Source organism: Nerophis lumbriciformis, linkage group LG05 (assembly GCF_033978685.3).
Source record: "Nerophis lumbriciformis linkage group LG05, RoL_Nlum_v2.1, whole genome shotgun sequence".
Classification (NCBI taxonomy): Eukaryota; Metazoa; Chordata; class Actinopteri; order Syngnathiformes; family Syngnathidae; genus Nerophis; species Nerophis lumbriciformis.
The window spans coordinates 23898102-23913888 of NC_084552.2; the positions used below are offsets into that span (position 1 = coordinate 23898102).

A 15787-nucleotide genomic window follows, 5' to 3' on the forward strand; every position below is an offset into this window, starting at 1 on the left:
ACTTTATATGCACATGTGTTTTCTTTGTAAGGCAGCATTGGATTTCATTAGAATGTGCAGGTGTACCTAATGTAATTATTGCATGGTAACTGTAGATCATGGCTACTCAACTACATCACGGAGAGAGCCACAGTTTCAAGAGCCCAAAGGATTCAAATCAAAATTTGGATGTTTCCTCAGAAAGTGCCTCCGCAGGTTTTATTCCTTTGTTGAATAAACACATCGGCTTTCACACAGCACTGTCAATAAATTCTTTATTCTGCCTACGCTACTCGAATCCAACATGTGCAGCTCGACAGATAGTTAACAGCATAAAGAAACAAAAGCTTTTGTTGAGGATTGATGTTCCTTCTTAATTATTTTCCTTTCTTTGTTAACTTCTCTACACTTCTTCATTTAGATTTATAGGACTTAAAATATAACCACACAATAAACATAACAAAACTACACCATCCATTGTGTATTTTACATAAATACATTCACACAATAAACAACAGATGTTTACGCAGATAGAAATTAAACAAAATCCACAGCAAACACTACACACAATGAATGTGGCTCAACACAATTAAATCTAAGGGGTAGCATTACTGGTCAAATTTAGTGCTATATGTATTAAACAAACTTCGATAGCCAGAGAGTTACGACCACCAATACAGTTGAATACAAAACAAACTAAATATCTTAATGCACAATATTTTAGATATTCGCGATTTATTTTGATTTTTTTCTCGGTCGATTTTTTCACCCCACTGCTGCTTCATTGTGACACATGCCTCGCTGTTTCCCCTTGCGGGGTGGTGGGAGTACTGCATACATGAGCAACCCACGTTTGAATGGTTTCATGAAGCCTATTTGGGCAGGCCAAAAGAAAAGCTTTAGCGAGCTGGATGTGGCCCGTGGGCCGCCAGTTGAATAGACCTGCTGTAGAGCGGTGATTCTCAAACTGTGGTACGTGTACCACTAGTTGTTTGCGGGCTTTATCTAGTGGTATGACAAAGAATCACGATTAAACGACAGTTTTTTATTTTTGTATTTTCAAACACAGTGTTACTATTTCAACTGTGTGTAATGTTACAGTTGTCCAAAATATTAAATATACTCGAGCAAAAAACCTTTGTCTTGTTTTTTTAAATGAATACTTGGACCTACTATGCTACTGTATTGTAATGTTGGTCATTAGGGTTGTACTTGGAGAGACAAGTTGGTACTTGGTGAAAAAAGTTTGAAAACCACTGCTGTTGAGAGAAAAACATATACAATATAAACACCTTTGTGGTAGCATAGTCTTCGTGTACAAACTTTGGACCTACAACAGAGAATAAATCATTTCAGCCTTCAACTACTTGTGTAAATGTATGTTACTGAATTAATTACCGTAAGCCCCAACTCACATTTCTGGCGCAGAGTTTTCTTGGCAAAAGACAGGGGGTTGTCCCATGGGTTTAGGGGGTGGTTTTGTACTGTGTCGAACATGCTCAGAGCTCCAGAATCTTTTCTCAGGACACCGTTTTCATCCAGCCCAGTCAGCCACATGCTCTCAAACACACTTTGGTGAAAAAAGCACTCCACTTGTGGCCATGACACTTCCTCTGCAGAGCATGGTTATGATGAAACATAATTTGTAAACTAAGAGAGAAAAAAAGGTTCTTCTATATTTCTTATACCGTCAGTGCATTGGTGCTGAAGTTGTTGCTTAATGGCCCTCCAGCAGGAGCTTTTTTGTCTATGAGCCACAGAATCGATTAGCTCCCATACTGGTGACCACCTCATCATGGATGCCTCCACCTGGGGTGGATCAAAACCCTGAACCCCCTGGAAGGACAAGAACTTCATTTAGTTTTAATGGTAACATAAGTGATACAACAAAAATGCTTTTCAAATGTTCTTGTCATCAGACAATATTTTTGGTATATTAGATGGAATTTTTGCCTGACATGTTTCGACTGTCATCTGCAGTCTTCTTCAGAAGGGTCACCTGACCACAGCCTATCAGCTGTTCTTATAGGCGTGGCCAACCAGGCAGACCTGTCAAGTCTACTTGGTCTATTTTGTCTTTTGGATGTACAAGTAACTGTCTTGTTTTTGTGTGAAGTTTGACTGTTGTTTATTTTGTGTTTTTTCATGACTCGCTGTATTGGTTCAGTTTTCCCCCTAATGTATGTTAAGGTTATGAGGTCTTTGTTCTTTATTTCAGGTTTTTCTGTGGGTTTCTTCTTAGTTCTCTTTTCCTTGGTTTTTACTTGTTGTTCCCCTTTTTTGATGGCCCAGGTTGGATATTGGCAGTTCTTGAGTGCATTTTTCTTCTTTTTTTCTATCTTTCTATCTTCAGAAAGTAACAAATTCAGACGATGGATTAAGGAGGCGATTGAACTAAGGAAGCGGCCCAAGGAAACCATCCATCGGGATGAGGGAGCATTCATGCACTTGCATACCTGGGACTCCCTCCTCCATTAACCATCAAGCGGCAGGCTAGACTTGACAGGTCTGCCTGGTTTGCCACACCTATAAGAACAGCTGATAGGCAACACGCCACAGTGGTCAGGTGACCCTTTTGAAGAAGACTGCTGATAACAGTCGAAACATGTCAGGTAAAAATTCCATCTAATATACCAAAAATATTGTCTGATTACAAGAAAATTTGAAAAGTATATGAATAAAAAGACATAATGAACCTTTTTGAGTAACAAAAATGCTACTTACATTTACACCAAATAGGCGCAGTGTTCTTTCATCATGGTGTCTAATGATCACAGGTTGCTCAGGCTTCTTGGGAGTCTCTTCTTTGTCAAACTTCTCCTTAATGATCTAACACAGAAAATCTTGAACATTACCACATGTGCACCTCTAAATAACCAGTGCACAGCGTAATAAACTGCAATTCATGATTATTTTATACCTCCTTGTCCTCTTCTCTGTTTACTGTGGTCAACAAACTTTGCAGCAAGTGTTTCCTCTCTTCGTCTGCGTGGACCCGAGGCAAGATTGTGTTGAGCATTTGACCAACTAGCTCATGGTCCAGAGGGGGGACATTCTGAGGCCCTGACTCATCAGACACGAGTGGCTGAAGAAACTGCTCACTCGACAACACAACCTGTACACACAAACGAATAGTGGGAGTTTATTATTATTGGGGACAACATGATCCTGTCAAGAAGCACAAACCTGCTCCAGCATGCAGTGCAAGATCAGCGGCACCGAGCAGGCCTCAGCTGGCACGTGGTCCAGGAGGCTGCTGTAGTGATGCATGTCCACATCAGTGGTGAGAGACAATGTCGCCTTCTCTGTGCACAGAAACAACAAACAGAATGGACTGGACTGTGATGAAACTGAAAGTAAAGAAGAAGGTTCATACTTGGTGGAGGAGGGCGCCCTGATTTCTTGGACGGTGGCGATAGAGTTGGTGGAGGCTGGCAGGAAAACACAATTGAAAACCTAAAAGGTCCCATGTAATGCTGAAGTGACTTTTTGGTTATGTTCTAAGCTACAATAATGTGTCTTTTCAAACATAGGCTCAAAAACATATATTAGGTTCTCAGCACCAAACATAGGAAAAATCTGTCTGGGTCTAAGTGCTTCAATTTGCGCACTTCTGCACTTATACACAAACCCCGTTTCCATATGAGTTGGGAAATTGTATTAGATGTAAATATAAACGGAATACAATGATTTGCAAATCCCTTTCAATCCATATTCAATTGAATGCACTACAAAGACAAGATATTTGATGTTCAAACTCATAAACTTTATTTTTTTTTTGCAAATAATAATTAACTTAGAATTTCATGGCTGCAACACGTGCCAAAGTAGTTGGGAAAGGGCATGTTCACCACTGTGTTGGATGGCCTTTCCTTTTAACAACACTCAGTAAACGTTTGGGAACTGAGGAGACACATTTTTTAAGCTTCTCAGGTGGAATTCTTTCCCATTCTTGCTTGATGTACAGCTTAAGTTGTTCAACAGTCCGGGGGTCTCCGTTGTGGTATTTTAGGCTTCATAATGCGCCACACATTTTCAATGGGAGACAGGTCTGGACTACAGGTAGGCCAGTCTAGTACCTGCACGTTGATGTAACACGTGGCTTGGCATTGTCTTGCTGAAATAAGCAGGGGCATCCATGGTAACGTTGCTTGGATGGCAACATATGTTGCTCCAAAACCTGTATGTACCTTTCAGCATTAATGGCGCCTTCACAGATGTGTAAGTTACCCATGTCTTGGGCACTAATACACCCCCATACCATCACAGATGCTGGCTTTTCAACTTTGCGCCTATAACAATCCGGATGGTTCTTTTCCTCTTTGATCCGGAGGACACAACGTTCACAGTTTCCAAAAACAATTTGAAATGTGGACTTGTCAGACCACAGAACACTTTTCCACTTTGTATCAGTCCATCTTAGATGAGCTCTGGCCCAGCAAAGCCGACGGCGTTTATGGGTGTTGTTGATTAACGGTTTTCGCCTTGCATAGGAGAGTTTTAACTTGCACTTACAGATGTAGCGACCAACTGTAGTTACTGACAGTGGGTTTCTGAAATGTTCCTGAGCCCATGTGGTGATATCCTTTACACACTGATGTCGCGTGTTGATGCAGTACAGCCTGAGGGATCAAAGGTCACGGGCTTAGCTGCTTACGTGCAGTGATTTCTCCAGATTCTCTGAACCCTTTGATGACATTACGGACCGTAGATGGTGAAATCCCTAAATTCCTTGCAATAGAGGTTGAGAAAGGTTTTGCTTAAACTGTTCAACAATTTGCTCACGCATTTGTTGACAAAGTGGTGACCCTCGACCCATCCTTGTTTGTGAATGACTGAGCATTTCATGGAATATACTTTTATACCCAAACATGGCACCCACCTGTTCCCAATTTGCCTGTTTACCTGTGGGGTGTTTCAAATAAATGTTTGATGAGCATTCCTCAACTTTATCAGTATTTATTGCCACCTTTCCCAACTTCTTTGTCACGTGTTGCTGGCATCAAATTCTAAAGTTAATGATTTGCAAAAAAAAATGTTTATCAGTTTGAACATCAAATATGTTGTCTTTGTAGCATATTCAACTGAATATGGGTTGAAAATGATTTGCAAATAATTGTATTCCGTTTATATTTACATCTAACACAATTTCCCAACTCATATGGAAACGGGGTTTGTACATTACTACATGTATTCTGTATTATGTACGTTTCTGAGGGCGCTGATATTGACAGTGTACGCTGTCAAATTGATTACTGTCATTGCACACTGATAATCGCAATATTTATCCGCTTCCTTGTCTCTCCTTTTTAATTGTAAAACGCAACCACTCAAATTAGTCCCTCTCTTTATGAGAGATGATGATGACTGAGGGTGGTTAGGCTCCTTCGCTGCACACTCACCATTTGAGATGTGTTGAGTACAACATCTAGGTACTGACAGTGGTTTAGGGTTAGTACATTTTGCTGTACTTATAGTTGGAATGCACTCAGAATGCAAAGTGTGAGTGCACAAAATTGAAACACAACCCTATCTCGGTTCTCAGGCTAATTAGGGTTTGTGTGCACGTATGTGCATACCTCTGGAGGTAGAGAGCGGTCCACCGTGACTACAGTGGGCACAGCTAAGAAGTGGGTGGTGTCTATGTAGTGCTGGTGCTGCCTGCGCCAGTCCAGACAGTCGTAGATTAAGTTGGCCACGCCCTCAAACATTTGGGTCGCCGTGCCCATCTGCAAGCACGTGGCAGATGTGAGTGACAAAGAGATACATGGGAAGTAATCAACAAACACATACCACAGCTTCGGGATCCTCCGGATCAATTGTTATCAGGACATCCGGGACCTTATAATCCAGCTGAGCCACGTTGTGCAGTTGAGAGTTGCCTGCGGCGTTGTCTAACACTTGTCTCAAACCAGACCAGAAGTGGTCAAGCACCTTGGCCTGAGCATCCCACTTCTCTTTAGCAGCAGTTTCATCAACTGATTGAAGATAGCAAACATTTGACCTTTGACATTAAAAGTAATTATTAAAGATGCTCGCTCACATTTGGCATTGGCCTTAGAGTTCTCATCCTCCTCCTCTTCCTCATCCTCCTCCTGCTGCTGCGGTGGGTGCGGGGAACTCAAACTGATGACGTTGGACACGCGCACGCCCGCAGCGTCAAGCGCCCCCACCAATTGAGGCTGGTGAAAGCCAAGCAGCAGGATGTAGTGTTGAGGGCCGTCGACTGGCTCGTCGTCTTTACGCATTACATAAAAAACATGCGCCAAAGTACGTCAAGAATTGTGTGAGAAGTTTTTACTGTTAAATTCATTTGTTTCCTCGCTCAGACAAAAGGGCAGGATTGTCAAACTCGTTTTCATTGAGGGCCACTTCACAGTAATGGTTGCCCACTCAGAGCTGCGTGTAACTGTGAATATATATGACTATAAATGTGTAGTTGCCTCATGATATTATTACACAACAGCTTATGTATTTGATTAACATGTTTCTTTATGTACAATTTGATGGATAACTTGCTTTTAAATTGTAAGTTTTATTTCTATTTGAACAAAAACCTTTGAAAAATATGATTAATAAAATATGTGTTTGCATTAATAGGTAACATTAAAGTTTGAAATATGTATTTGCATGTAGTGCATGCATTTTTTTCTGTCAAAATTGAAAGAACAAAAACATTTAGTATGAAAAATCCATCCATCCATCTTCTTCCGCTTATCCAAAGACGGGTCGCGGGGGCAGCAGCCTAAGCAGAGAGGCCCAGACTTTCCTCTCCCCAGCCGCTTCCTCCAGCTCCTCCTGAGCGATCCTGAGGCGTTCCCATGCCAGCTGTGAGACATGTCCTGGGTCTGCCCCGTGGCCTCCTACCGGTCAGACATGCCCTAAACACCTCCCCAGGGAGGCGTTCTGACCAGATGCCTGAACCACATCATCTGGCTCCCCTCGACGTGGAGGGGCAGCGGCTTTACTCTGAGCTGCTCCTGGATGACGGAGTTTCTCACCCTGTCTCTAAGGGAGAGCTCCGCCACCAGGCGGAGGAAATTCATTTCGGCTGCTTGTACCCGTGATCTTGTCCTTTCGGTCACAACCCCAAAGCTCATGACCATAGGTGAGGATGAGAATGTAGATGGACCGGTAAATTGAGAGCTTTGCCTTACGGCTCAGCTCTTTCTCCACCACAACAGATCGATACACTGCAGACGCCGCATCGATCCGCCTGTCAATCACACAATCCACTCTTCCCTCACTCGTGAACTACACCGTGACGCCCTTAAACTCTTCCACTTGGGGAAAGATCTCGTCCCCAACCCGGAGATGGCACTCGGACTTGGAGGTGCTTATTTTAATTTCAGTCGTTTCACACTCAGCTGCGAACAGATCCCCTGAAAGCCGAAGATCCTGGCCAGATGAAGCCATCAGGACCACATCATCTACAAAAAGCAGGGACCTAATCCTGCAGCCACCTTACCGGATCCCCTCAACGCCCTGACTGCGCCTACAAATTGCGTCCATAAAAGTTATGAACAGAATGGGTGACAAAGGGCAGCCCTGGCGAAGTCCAGCCCTCGCTGGAAACGAGTCTGACTTACTACAGCACGATAAAATACTTCACTGACGCATTTTATTTCCAGGCTTTTGTGGGCCACTTAAAAGAATGTGGTGGACCATGATCTGGCCCTCGTGTCTTGAGTTTGACACCTGTGCTATTGCTCAGGCCCTAATACTGTGTACCTATGTACTTAGGCGGCTCAACTTCATCCCTCCGTTTAAGCTTTGTTTGGGCCTTGGGGGGTGGCTCCTCCTTTGGCTTTTTGTCTTTGCCTTTGCCTTTGCCTTTGGGGCCTGCTTTGTCCTTGGTGCTCACAGCCGTCTCGTCCGCCTCAAGCACAAATACAACATTGAAACACACTTGATTGTCAGCAAATAGCAACAAAAGGTCAAACACAATCGCAGCCTACCACTCACTTGTTTTGCTTTTCTCCTCTGATGGTCATTATCTTTGATCTGCAGGAACATAAACTTGACTATTTGTGCCATCAGCTGTATAGGAATCTCCTCTTTTGCGTCGAGCAGCACCTTTGCACGCTCGGTCACCTGCCAGAACAAGTTACACAGCGTTGAAGCTAGAACACACCCCTTGGCTTTTATCAATTTTATACACTAACCTCATAAAATTTAGGGAAATGTTCACGTTTCTTAGCTTTGGGATTCCCATATTCTATAATCTGTATTAAAAAAAAAAACAGAAAAAAATCATCACCATCATAAACTGTCCATCATAAAATGGCCACATTATTCAGGACCACCTTTGCTGCTGTGTGTTCCCATGTCAGTGCGCTAAAAAGTTTGCGTTGCGGTGGCTGCACAGCTCGAATCAAAGTGGGAATTAGGTCCTCGTCATGTGGACTTCTTCCGACCATGAAACACACACAGGCTCGCCATTTCTCCTGGAAAATACAATTAGGATCAGGTAAAATACAAACCCCGTTTCCATATGAGTTGGGAAATTGTGTTAGATGTAAATATAAACGGAATACAATGATTTGCAAATCATTTTCAACCCATATTCAGTTGAATATGCTACAAAGACAACATATTTGATGTTCAAACTGATAAACTTTTTTTTTGGAAAAAAATCATTAACTTTAGAGTTTGATGCCAGCAACACGTGACAAAGAAGTTGGGAAAGGTGGCAATAAATACTGATAAAGTTGAGGAATGCTCATCGAACACTTATTTGGAACATCCCACAGGTGAACAGGCAAATTGGGAACAGGTGGGTGCCATGTTTGGGTATAAAAGTAGATTCCATGAAATGCTCAGTCATTCACAAACAAGGATGGGGCGAGGGTCACCACTTTGTCAACAAATGCGTGAGCAAATTGTTGAACAGTTTAAGAAAAACCTTTCTCAACCAGCTATTGCAAGAAACTTAGGGATTTCACCATCTACGGTCCGTAATATCATCAAAGGGTTCAGAGAATCTGGAGAAATCACTGCACGTAAGCAGCTAAGCCTGTGACCTTCGATCCCTCAGGCTGTACTGCATCAACAAGCAACATCAGTGTGTAAAGGATATCACCACATGGGCTCAGGAACACTTCAGAAACCCACTGTCAGTAACTACAGTTGGTCGCTACATCTGTAAGTGCAAGTTAAAACTCTCCTATGCAAGGCGAAAACAGTTTATCAACAACACCCAGAAACGCCGTCGGCTTCGCTGGGCCTGAGCCCATCTAAGATGGACTGATACAAAGTGGAAAAGTGTTCTGTGGTCTGACGAGTCCACATTTCAAATTGTTTTTGGAAACTGTGAACGTCGTGTCCTCTGGACCAAAGAGGAAAAGAAAACCATCCGGATTGTTATAGGCGCAAAGTTGAAAAGCCAGCATCTGTGATGGTATGGGGGTGTATTAGTGCCCAAGACATGGGTAACCTACACATCTGTGAAGGCGCCATTAATGCTGAAAGGTACATACAGGTTTTGGAGCAACATATGTTGCCATCCAAGCAACGTTACCATGGATGCCCCTGCTTATTTCAGCAAGACAATGCCAAGCCACATGTTACATCAACATGGCTTCATAGTAAAAGAGTGCGGGTACTAGACTGGCCTGCCTGTAGTCCAGACCTGTCTCCCATTGAAAATGTGTGGCGCATTATGAAGCCTAAAATACCACAACGGAGACCCCCGGACTGTTGAACAACTTAAGCTGTACATTAAGCAAGAATGGGAAAGAATTCCACCTGAGAAGCTTAAAAAATGTGTCTCCTCTGTTCCCAATGTAACACTTACATGGGCTAGGCGGTTTAAAAGTATAAACCGTGTAACAGAAGATGGTTCGTCTAGGAGCCTGAAGTATGAAAGATGACGACAACTAGTTATCTTGGTTTCGACTGCATTAAATGTATTGACACAAGAATATAAATGACAGAGATGACACAATAGAATTTTTTTTTAAATAATGCCCAAAACAAAAATACAAGATGCAGTCCTTCTGCCTTCTCGGAACCAGTTCACAGCTCAGTTCAAAAGGTACGCAAACGCTTTTGCGTCAGTCCAAAAGTTCAGTTCAAAAACAAAAGTAATCCAAAAGGTTCGTCGCGGAGGAGAAAAAAAATGCTTGTCCTACCGCGTAGTTGTTTAGCTCGCCATTTGTTGAGTTGAGTTTGAAGGTGGATAGGGAGCTCAGGTTGTTTGGGTCAACGGGTATTCCTTCCCGTAAAAAAAAAAACCTGACCTAAAAGTCCAAAAAAAAACAAAGTGAGTAACCTAGTTACCTCTTCACTAGCAAAGTACATTATATATGTACTTGAAAGCATAATGTAAGCATTCAATTGTCCGGAATGACTAATTTGTTGTACTAATAAACCAATTGATATAACATAACCAACCATGTTGATTAATATACAATCATGAGTCCAATTAAAATGAACATTCATAATACATTTATAATAATACAGATCATGATTTCTTATCTAAAGTGATAAAACTCAATCATAGATCAATTACAAATTTAATTACAAATTCATTTACAAGTGCACTTATATAACCTAGTTTCATAATAATACTCATTATTAGAAACTCAATGTATCATAATTCAAATTCAAGTACTTGTCCAAGCATTCAAAGTTGATAACCAATCAAAGTTCAATTAAAGTGTTGCGCAACAACATAAATACACGCACCTGCGTTCCATCTGATTCGCATCCACAAAGTGGCAAAAGCATATGAGCAGTGCAAAGCCCTTTGCCACTTTGCTAGACTAAACTGTTGCCTATAAATCGGCTGGATGATCAGAAGAAAATAAAACATAATTACCTGAGTAATCGAGGGCAAAACAACATACTAGTGATGGGTCCGGCAACACCGATGCATCAGCGCATGCGTCGAGCTCATAGAGCAAAACCCTGTGTCGGTGCGCGTACCGCTTTTAGAAAGTCACGTGACCGATTATGAGCTGTTTTGGTCACGTGACTGATACGCGAACTGTGTCGCACTGACGCCTCCTCTGTGCCCTGTGAGCGGGTCTTTTCTACAGCCGGAGAAATAATAACTAAGAAGAGAAATCGTCTAAAATTTAATACGTTGGAAAAACTGTTTTTTTTAAATAAAAATGTGTAAAAAAAAAAAAAAAAAAAAAAAAAAAAAATCCCAGTCCACAAGCATCCTCATTCACAACACTTTTCTCTTAGATTTCCATGTTATGATACATGTTCACATTATTTATTGACTGTATCTAAAAAGATAAACATATATTTTTATTTAAATGAAGATATGAAATAATCCTAAATGAAATACAATGACTTGGTTTATAATATTGTATATACTAGGTCAGTGGTTCTCAACCTTTTTTCAGTGATGTACCCCCTGTGAAAATGTTTTTAATTCAAGTACCCCCTAATCAGAGCAAAGCATTTTTGGTTGAAAAAAAGAGATAAAGAAGTAAAATACAGCACTTTGTCATCAGTTTCGGATTTAATAAATTGTATAACAGTGCAAAATATTGCTCATTTGTAGTGGTCTTTCTTGAACTATTTGAAAAAATATATATAAAAATAATTAAAAACTTGTTGAAAAATAAACAAGTGATTCAATTATAAATAAATATTTCTACACATAGAAGTAATCATCAACTTAAAGTGCCCTCTTTGGGGATTCATGAACTTAATTCTAAACATTTCTTCACAAAAAAAGAAATCTTTAACATCAATATTTATGGAACATGTCCACAAAAAATCTCGCTGTCAACACTGAATGTTGCATTGTTGCATTGTTGCATTGTAATGAATGGAATAGCCTACTTGATTTGATGTTCAGTTTATGAACTTACATTTATATTTTGTTGAAGTATTATTCAATAAATATATTTATAAAGGATTTTTGAATTGTTGCTATTTTTAGAATAGTTTAAAAAAAATCTCACATACCCCTTGGCATACCTTCAAGTATCCCCATTTGAGAACCACTGTACTACGTCATAAAATCAGTGTCAGTTGAGTCGGTCCATAGGTTGCCTGTAGGGATTTTGAATGTCCAGCAGATGTCAGTATTTAGTGACACAGTATCGACACAGTATCAATACAGTTTTGCAATGTGTCGAAACGCTTCATGACGCCTCATCAACCCATCACTACAACATACCATGCACGCCCCCGATAATTAATCGAACATGCCGGCTCTATGGAAGAATGGCAGCGGTTAGCGCTTATCCTAAAACAAATGCTAACATAATATTGGCGACATGACACATAATTGTGGGTTTGGAATTCCGTTGATTATGCCATGGCAAAAGACTCACCTCTTTAAGAAGTTTGCAAAGTGTGAGAATGAGAAGATTTTGCGAGTTTCTTCTCAAGCGCGTCTCACAGCAGACGGGAGGGGGTGGTGAAGTGAGCAGCACTTCCTTAAAAGGAAGCGAGCGGCAGGAAGTAACCCTCCACAATAAAAGTCTTTGCACTGTATGCATGTTTTCAATGGGTATTTTAAATATGGGTTACACCAAACATTTACTGAGTGTTGTTAAAAGGAAAGGCCATGTAACACAGTGGTGAACATACCCTTTCCCAACTATTTTGGCACGTGTTGCAGCCATGAAATTCTAAGTTAATTATTATTTGCAAAAAAAAAAAAAAAGTTTATGAGTTTGAACGTCAAATATCTTGTCTTTGTAGTGCATTCAATGGAATATGGGTTGAAAAGGATTTGCAAATCATTGTATTCCGTTTATATTTACATCTAACACAATTTCCCTGTATGATCAGCAGGCCCGGCCCTAACCAATCTGGCGCCCTAGGCAAGATTTTAGGTGGCGCCCCCCCCCCCCCCCACATCGGCAGTGAAGTGTATATACTCACAAGAAACCGAATAGCTTTATCTTTGACCTTTTTTTTTTTACTTACAACTATACCTAATATATAAAGGGGTGGACAAGTGACTATTACATGCAGGGCAAACATTAGCTAACCAGAAGGCAATAACAATGTAAACAAAAAACACCTGCTTAAAAGATCTAATACCTGAGGAATGTAAGGTGGGAGTACAGTAATTACCTAACGTTACATTATTATTTTCCATAACAATTTAGCCCCCTCCACAATATTAACCCGACGTTAAAACAGAAGTAGCTATTTATTGATTAGCAATTGCCGAATCATGTAACATTAGCTTAATGCTAACAAGCCAGGTTACTATCACATTCTGTAACAGACAAATAATTTCATGTAGGCTAACGTTACCTACCTGCTACCTCTGTCTTTTCTCGTTTCTACTCCTCTTCTTTTCTCTTTTTTTCTTCCTTGGGCACCTGACAGTTTTGGCCGTTTTGACATCTTGTGTTGATTTTTTGATGTGGTGACGTCCAAAAAGAGTCATGATACGGGAAGGGAGGGGGCGCACCGTGCGCGGGAGGGGGGGGGGGCCGTAATGTTGTAACAAATAATATTTCTATTAAATAGGCTTTACTTTGCATTTTAATTAACGTGGGATTATTTTTTGTATTTAGAAATAATAGTACCAACGTTTTTTTTGTTTTTTTTTCCTCCAACATTTGTGGCACTGGCGTGGCGCCCCCTGATGGACGGCGCCCTTAGCATTTGCCTATACGGCCTATGCCACGGGCCGGCCCTGATGATCAGTGCCAGAGCTTGGTCCGCATTGCCGGCAGTAAGTCGGACACGTTTCCAGTGAGGGTTGGACTCCGCCAAGGCTGCCCTTTGTCACCCATTCTGTTCATAACTTTTATGGACAGAATTTCTAGGCGCAGTCAAGGCGTTGAGGGGATCTGGTTTGGTGGCTGCAGGATCAGGTCTCTGCTTTTTGCAGATGATGTGGTCCTGATGGCTTCATCTGGCCAGGATCTTCAGCTCTCACTGGATCGGTTCGCAGCTGAGTGTGAAGCGACTGGGATGAGAATCAGCACCTCCAAGTCCGAGTCCATGGTTCTCGCCCGGAAAAGGGTGGAGTGCCATCTCCGGGTTGGGGGGGAGATCTTTCCCCAAGTGGAGGAGTTCAAGTACCTCGGAGTCTTGTTCACGAGTGAAGGAAGAGTGGATCGTGAGATCGACAGGCGGATCGGTGCGGCGTCTTCAGTAATGCGGACGCTGTATCGATCCGTTGTGGTGAAGAAGGAGCTGAGCCGGAAGGCAAAGCTCTCAATTTACCGGTCGATCTACGTTCCCATCCTCACCTATGGTCATGAGCTTTGGGTTATGACCGAAAGGACAAGATCACGGGTACAAGCGGCCGAAATGAGTTTCCTCCGCCGGGTGGCGGGGCTCTCCCTTAGAGATAGGGTGAGAAGCTCTGCCGTCCGGGAGGAGCTCAAAGTAAAGCCGCTGCTCCTCCACATCGAGAGGAGCCAGATGAGGTGGTTCGGGCATCTGGTCAGGATGCCACCCGAACGCCTCCCTAGGGAGGTGTTTAGGGCACGTCCAACCGGTAGGAGGCCACGGGGAAGACCCAGGACACGTTGGGAAGACTATGTATCCCGGCTGGCCTGGGAACGCCTCGGGGTCCCACAGGAAGAGCTGGACGAAGTGGCTGGGGAGAGGGAAGTCTGGGCTTCCCTGCTTAGGCTGCTGCCCCCGCGACCCGACCTCGGATAAGCGGAAGAAGATGGATGGATGGATGGACAATTTCCCAACTCATATGGAAACGGGGTTGGTAGTTTCCTCCACCGGGTGGCAAAGCTCTCCCTTAGAGACAGGGTGAGAAGCTCTGCCATCCGGAGGAGCTCAAACTAAAGCCGCTGCTCCTCCACATCGAGAGGAGCCAAATGAGGTGGTTCGGGCATCTGGTCAGGATGCCACCGGAACGCCTCCCGAGGGAGGTGTTTAGGACACGTCCGAAAGATAGGAGGCCACAGGGAAGACCCAGGACACGTTGGGAAGACTTTGTCTCCCGGCTGGTCTGGGAATGTCTGGGCTTCCCTGCTTAGGCTGCCGCCCCCGCGACCCGACTTCGGATAAGCAGAAGAAGACGGATGGATGGATGGATGGATAAAATAGTACTTATAATGATTTGCCAGAGTTGGTGCTTTAAATCAATTTGGAAACAATACATAAAAGCAGGGGCGCCGCTAGGGATTTTGGGCCCCATGAAAAGAATCTTTACAGGGCCCCCAACACAGTGTCATTATTTTTTCTGTATTATAATTTCATCATCATTAGGGGCCTCTCTGGGCCCCCCTCCATCATGGGCCCCTAGAATCCGTCTCCTTTACCCCCCCCCCCCCCCCTTTTCGGCGCCCCTGCATAAAAGTCAATGTGACAGAGACATATACTATCAGCACAAATGTTAGTAATATCAATATTCTTTTGAACAGACCATTAAAGCGAAGCTAGCATACGTGATGCTAATTAATGATGCTAATTCTCACCTCTTCAAACTGTGCGTTAGCAAGATCACTCTCCCAAGTCTTGGCTTCCGGACCTTGTGCGGCGGGAGGGTTCTTCGCCTTTTCCTTTTTAGCTTTTTTTGGCGCCATTTCTTAAGAGAGGCTATCGATTTAAACAAAGTAAACTTCAATAAAAGAGCAAAACAACATGGGCAAGGTTCGTCGCGCATTTGTTGCCCATGGCGACCACAACTGTCAAGTCGCCCATTGTCAAGTCGCCCATTGTCAAGTCGCCCATTGTCAAGTCAAAATGCTTTACTTCCGCTTCCTGGGACGTTCATAGTAAAAGCAACACTACTACAAAAACTACTCAATAAGAGTTGTTAATATTCTCCACATTAAATAAAACAGCACTATTAACACACTGAAATATCATTAACGTGTATGGCAAACGACGTTTCATGTTGGTG

The 15787-nt window shown here is 42.5% G+C and overlaps 1 protein-coding gene across 1 annotated transcript in view; it reads right to left on the reverse strand.

The window, feature by feature from the left end:
* Positions 1-15558, reverse strand: part of spag17 (sperm associated antigen 17) — a 38777-nt gene extending 23219 nt beyond the window's left edge. The window contains exons 1-15 of the mRNA XM_061959143.1: positions 15360-15558; positions 8286-8426; positions 8145-8204; positions 7945-8073; positions 7711-7858; positions 6023-6217; positions 5773-5957; positions 5559-5708; positions 3356-3410; positions 3166-3284; positions 2900-3094; positions 2704-2808; positions 1668-1815; positions 1395-1592; positions 1272-1309 (exon numbers count right to left, since the gene is read on the reverse strand). Of these exons, the coding sequence (XP_061815127.1) occupies positions 1272-1309; positions 1395-1592; positions 1668-1815; positions 2704-2808; positions 2900-3094; positions 3166-3284; positions 3356-3410; positions 5559-5708; positions 5773-5957; positions 6023-6217; positions 7711-7858; positions 7945-8073; positions 8145-8204; positions 8286-8426; positions 15360-15467 (1974 nt within the window). The 5' untranslated portion in view covers positions 15468-15558. The remainder of the gene's footprint in view (positions 1-1271; positions 1310-1394; positions 1593-1667; positions 1816-2703; positions 2809-2899; positions 3095-3165; positions 3285-3355; positions 3411-5558; positions 5709-5772; positions 5958-6022; positions 6218-7710; positions 7859-7944; positions 8074-8144; positions 8205-8285; positions 8427-15359) is intronic.
* Between the last annotated feature and the right edge of the window lie 229 nt (positions 15559-15787).